We start from the raw sequence: 6,002 nt of genomic DNA, 5'->3' as shown, positions 1-6,002 counted from the left end.
TAGTAAAGGGAGGTGATGCCACAATTATTACAAATGTTTGTTGTCTGGTAAAGTCTCTAGAGATTTGGATGTTATACAGGCAAACAAACACCACCAAGTAATCCAAAAAGTGCATTTTTTGCGTAGGGATTGCTTGAGCACATGTTCCCCGAGATTTACCATGAGTCTCAGTGATCTTAAAATTACTCCCGCACAAATAGTAACACATGGTATGGACATGAAGAATTTGGGCTCCAAAATTCATCTCCAAAGGATGATATTAACCCTCTCATCAGTAGAAGTATGTATTTTTTTATGCCTAACCTATTTATGTTAGGGCGATCCAAATGAAAGGTTTGGATCTTCGAACAAGGTGGGTCCTCTATATTTCTTGAAAAATACAGAATGCTGATGTTTTTTTTTTCTTTGAACGGGTTAATGTTTATTGCTAATTAATAAAGATGGCCCTGACTTGCTCAGTCAAGTTGCCAAATTCAAAACAAGAAAAGATTATAGGGTCTCCTCATGGAGGAAGAAAATAAAAAAACTCATCCGCCTCTACATCCGCCGAAAAACAATCATCGTACTACACTTTATCCTACACTAATCAGATGATTCTAGACCTTTGATCAAAACATGATGAAAAAAGACATCCTTCAAGATGTCTTTAAGCCATTCATGTAAATGTTCAATCTTGAGGATGAGATTTCTGTTCAACGTTGGATCTGTGTGCACTGGGTCAGCAAAACTAGTTACTCAGCAGTGAATTATTAACAAACTAGAACTCTATTCACTGTTTGTTAGTATCCCAAAACTAGTTTATCCATATGATGAAGCCTACCCATATGAAAGTTAGAACAACAAAACTAAATTATAGCATGTTTTTACTAGAAATAATTAAAGATGATGCCTCTGCCTGTGCTTCTATATCAAATTACATTGTGAGAGAATTTGGGAAGTTATTAATGAAGATAAAAGAGTAAAAAGAAAGAAAAGAAACTACTCGACTATAATCCTCCTAACCCTCCTTCCGAAGCAGGCTTGGCTTTATAATCCTCCTAATACTCCTTCCGAAGCAGGCTCTTTAGGAGCTCGAGCTCATCTGGTTAAATTGATCTACAAAGAAAGACAAAAAAAATTAAAATTATGGAAATCATGAAAAAACTCATGGGAAATAATCTTTTGGTTTGCAATTTTTTTCAAAACAATAAAAAAAATATTTTCAAAATAATATCATATATAGAAGAAAAAAAATAAAAATTAGTGTTTTGACTTACCTGAAACATAATATTGCTGGTCAAGACTAGGATGACTGGGAGGAAACTGAGGAGCCGTTGTGTCCAACATAAAGTTTCCAGTGCTTTGATTAGTCGTGTCCAACATAAAGTTTCCATTACTTTGATTATTTGTGTCCAACAACAGAAAATTTCCATTGATTTGTATTTGATTACTATTATGAACACGGTTGACTATACTGTTATTACCTCTCCATTGGCGGAGGCTGCTTTGTGCCGCATTGTCTCTTCTATGTATAAACTCCACATGACGCTTAAGGATGTTTAATTCATGTTCCATCCTCTTGTATTCGCCCCAACAGCCTCCTATTGATTCTTGTTGCCGCCATTCTGCTTCCCAGATAAGCGATTCGATAACCCTAGATCGTTCCTCGTCGGTGTTTGCCTTCTTTAACATCTTTGTTATATTGCTCACACCAAAAACAGTATGAACAGCCTTAAAATTTTCAGTTTTCTCCAAAGGAAAGTATGGTGCCAATGGACAATTCAAGTGGCACTTTTTCCTTTGATGCTTGCATGAGGCACATGCTGGGTGGCCAACACCATTATTATTCTGCATCTTATTACAAAGAACTAAAGCCACCACAGTTTTATTGTTTTACCAAATAAAACATTGGAAAAGAAAAGAAAAGGATAGAGAGAGGGGGGGGGGGGGGGGGGGAAAGAAGAAGTACTTTTGATTGTTTATAGTAATGAAGAACATCAGATTATGCATATAAATATCAATGAAAAGTTGGAGATGAAAGTCTCGTGCAGGGGGGCACGAAAAGAAGGCAAAAGATAAAATAAAGGGTTTTTGTGGGAAGTTTGATAAAGTTATAGGTTGTTCACAGGAAGAAAGTCTTAATAGTATAAGAAGTTTGATGAGGGTTTCATCTTTCCTAAGTTACAAATATACTAATTAATGCTGTGTGTATCTGGCGATTTGTGCCATAGACGTCTCTTTCTCTTTCATTCTTTCCCTTTATAAATATTTGCGGGTATATAGCAATATTTTATTGAGTAAATATAGGAGGAGTTACCAAAACTGATAAACCACTTCTCTCTATTTCCTTTTTAAGTCATGTTTCTTAAATTAGAATCGTATCGAGAAGGAATTTCTTAAAGTCGGTATGTTGAGGGAAGATGGACTGAAGTTGGTAGTCCTTTGTGGGGGCGAAAATGAGGTCTCTCAATGGCTCAAAACAAGATAGATCAGACAATCTTAACCATCGGATCAAGAGCATGGTAATGGGTGGTCAAAATCCATAGGCAATTGTCGATGTTGGAGATGGGCTCCACAAGCTTGATAATTTGTACGGATCAAAAGTGGGTCCCACCTTTTGATTTTATTTTCTTTGGATGCATATGATTTTAGGCCTTATAAACAAGTAAAGGTAGTATGACAGAGGTACCACCCTTGATATTTGATCCAACACAATCTCTTCAAAAGTGAGCTGCTGTTGGATCAAATATCAAGGATGGGATGATGGATGCATCTTTATACGGCCTTTCGGTCATTTAATTTCTCTGATTTGTGAGAGAGAGAGAGAGAGTGAGTGAGTGCATACTGAAGAGTTTAGATTAAGTTAAATTAGAGAGTGAATCTACATTTCTATGAATCAACCTTAAAATTCCAATCTCCTCTAATAATCTCAAGCCTTCCCATCTCATTTTCCAACGTGGGACTAAATTAATTCCCCCACAAAACATGGATAGAAGACTCAACTTTGTGGTTGTGCGCCGCTAGAAGACAAAATAAAGTCATAGATGTAATTTTTTAATTAAGCTATGATATTTCCTTTAGAAAATAAAGAAAGAGTCGCTTAACACTTGATGATATATCTCATAGTTGAGTTGTACCTTTGTCTGTCAAATATGAAGTTGTGCATGGTGGTTCGAATTAATTCATTTTCATAGAACAACAAGGAGTTTACAGTGGTCAGTGACCAACATTTCCTCTCTAACCTCCCTTTGAAGTGCATTCATTCATCCTTGAGTCGCTGGAATGAAGGTTACTTCTACATGTTGATTTGATTGATGACGTTTTCATATTCAATGTTTATTGAACAAGATTTTTTTTTTCTTTGAGGGGTTGGGCTTTGTAGAACAAGTACGGGCTAGCCCAATTGTTGTACACACAGGCAAACGCGAAGGGTAAGGCACTCTTTTAAAGCCTGGAAGAGAACAAATTTTTGGCCAGATAACACTTCCTGTGACGAGATTGCAAAGACTAGAAGAAATTGCATTGTGAACAAATTCGGAGTTAGGACATCTGAAATTTTTATAAAATTGATCAAAAATGGGTGTAGCAGCCTATTAGATCAAAGGCAGGACTGTAAGTAGCCTGGTCTACCACATGATAGCAATTAAATCAAAGATGGCTTAATAGTTAGAGAGGACTACTATATCTACTTACTCTATCTCCTTATCTCTCTCCCTAAATGGTTTCATCTTCACTCGATCATAATTAGGCCCACCACTTTACTTCTTAGCCTCAATTAACTTAGTTTTTTGTGTGTTTAAAACTTCTTTATGTTGTTGATCAGTACACGATGCCGAGAACACCCGAGCAATATGGTGTGCCGAATCCGTACCATTAAAAAAAAAACTTCTCTATGCTAGGCTTTATGTAAACCTCTGAGAGTTAAAGTTTTTCTCACCTTTTCCATGGGAAATTGAACTTAAAACTATCATTATATACTCTTTTGAAGGGACATCAGTAGATACCAAGGAACATCTCTCACGTTCAAGAAATAGTTTTCGAAATGGCACCCAAAATCAAAGCATGTTAGGGGTAGAATCTGAGGCATAAACAAACAATAAGTGACTTTTCATGTACACATGGCTTTGCATCGTATACATGAAAATTTCAATTTTTTTAGTTGTAAACAGCAATCTAAAAATGCTCATATTTATTAAAAATTCATTGCAGCCCACATTATTCCATCATCCGGATCGTTATTTTGATGGTTTTAAATTTCAACCGAAATCCGAAATTTAGGAGGTTTCGGTTGAGATTGAAACCGAATGGCAATACCCCACAAATTTTGGCCGGTTTATCCCGAAATTTTCTCCTGAATGTAAGGGATTTCACCCAATAATCTTGTTTTTCACTTTTTTTATAATTATTTAATATTATTCCGAATTTTCAGCCGAAATTACCGAAATTATAGTCGGTGAGAGATAAAATAGCCGTTAAATTGATTTCGTCAAATTTCGATACAAAAATTCGGTTTTGGTCATTCCCAAACCGAAATTTGAAACCATTATGGCCCAATGTAAATAAGCCTCTAACCAAAAATCATCTCGATAAAGTGATCCTGCCTCTGATTTGTAGAGGGGGTTTGGATCATTTCCTATGGAGATGCTTTCATGGGCAAGGCCCAAACCGTTCATTCGTCTTGAAAAGAAGATCCAAACTATTTATTTGTTGGGCCCAACGCAAATAGTCCTTACCCGTAAAATCCCCTCGGGAGGGTGAATTAAATAAAGATTTTAATTCCACTCCAACTGAAGTGGAATCAAAATACCACATCATGGTACAGGAAACAGATTCGGACATGTCGCCCCTCTAATCCTATCCAAGTGTCAATTCAAGCCCATTGGTTTTGTTCTATTTTTTGAAGCAAACACTGGAATTGGGAATCAGATCCCGATTCCATCCAAGACCTACTTTTATTAGCAATCGGGTTCTAACCCATTTGGATACCTCATATTTTGTATTTGGATTTGGAAATGAGTTTTGAATAAAAAATGAATAGATGTAGATCCGCCAGCTCTTGTTGAGGAAGACAGAGAGGGAAGGAGGTACTTCCTACGGGAGGGGAGAGGTTAAGGAGCAAAGAGGGTAAAGGAAACTGCTAGATCTGTGGATTTCCAATTACTTATTTCCAGCGCGTATTTGGAAATCTGATTTTTTTCACTGTCAGTCGTTGATTTGTAAATCCAAGGATTTGATCCAGATCCAAATCACAATACAAAATGGGAATCAAATGTGAGAAATCAAAATCAAAATCCTCTCGGCATCCAAACGGGCCCTTAGTGAATTGAAATTTTGTATCGCCATCAAGTGGTTTGCGTGAAATCCCATTCCGAACTGGCAAAGCTACTAATTAACTAAAGAGAACAACTAGCAAGACTACCCTAACCTGATGTAACAAAACTATCCTTTTCACATAACAGCTTCAACCTTTGGCCCTGTGTTCCAGACTCATTCGATTCACAAAATCTAAAAGGAATAGTTTTTAGATTTTGAGAATTGATAGTAAGTACCAAACCAATTATCGGACTCGAACTCTTAGTAATTAGTCTTTATCTAATCTGAGTTTCTGATCTCCTTCTCATGTCTTCAGAGTCAGGGATGACGTCCTCTTCCCACGAATGTAACATCTTTCACTTTATCAAATAAACCAATAGGGGTCCTCAACAACCACAACCTAGCCATAAAAACATGCAACTTACCCCGGCCTATAGAACGGCGGGCCCAGCAATCAGGAGTGCAACTTGGGTCAGTTTGGGTCCAACTTGAACCCCTACCCGAGCACCATTTGCTCAACCCGAGTTCCAACCCGAAGAGTTTCAACCCAACCCGACCCCACCGGAGTTCAACCCAACTGATACGACATTTTAAGCTCACTAAAAAAGAAAACCAATAAAAAAATGTCGGGTTTCACTCGAGTCGGGTCGCCAAGCCCCCAAACCGAATTCAACTCGGGTTGGAAAAACTCAACGCGAACCAACCTGACA

General features: G+C 37.4%; 1 protein-coding gene across 1 annotated transcript; it reads right to left on the bottom strand.

Annotated features, from left to right (window-relative positions):
- Positions 1–831: 831 nt before the first annotated feature.
- LBD2 (LOB domain-containing protein 2) lies at positions 832–1,918 on the bottom strand. Its single transcript, XM_077373747.1, has 2 exons — positions 1,257–1,918; positions 832–1,095 (listed from the first exon to the last, which is right to left on the bottom strand). Exons 1-2 carry the CDS (start codon positions 1,831–1,833, stop codon positions 1,064–1,066), a joined length of 609 nt encoding a protein of 202 aa, XP_077229862.1. The 5' UTR covers positions 1,834–1,918; the 3' UTR covers positions 832–1,063.
- Between the last annotated feature and the right edge of the window lie 4,084 nt (positions 1,919–6,002).

Source organism: Tasmannia lanceolata, unplaced genomic scaffold, assembly GCF_043159265.1.
Source record: "Tasmannia lanceolata isolate RefF3 unplaced genomic scaffold, GAP_Taslan_0.1 ptg000037l, whole genome shotgun sequence".
NCBI lineage: Eukaryota > Viridiplantae > Streptophyta > Magnoliopsida > Canellales > Winteraceae > Tasmannia > Tasmannia lanceolata.
The sequence above is the reverse complement of the archived record's forward strand: the minus strand, read 5'-3'. Positions and strand labels throughout refer to the sequence as shown.

Bases quoted from the DNA above. Each gene is read 5' to 3' on its own strand.
- LBD2 (XM_077373747.1), bottom strand. From the start codon at position 1,833: ATGCAGAATAATAATGGTGTTGGCCACCCAGCATGTGCCTCATGCAAG. The intron at 1,096-1,256 runs GTAAGTCAAAAC...CTTTCTTTGTAG, and splicing joins CCAGCAATATTATGTTTCAG to ATCAATTTAACCAGATGAGC.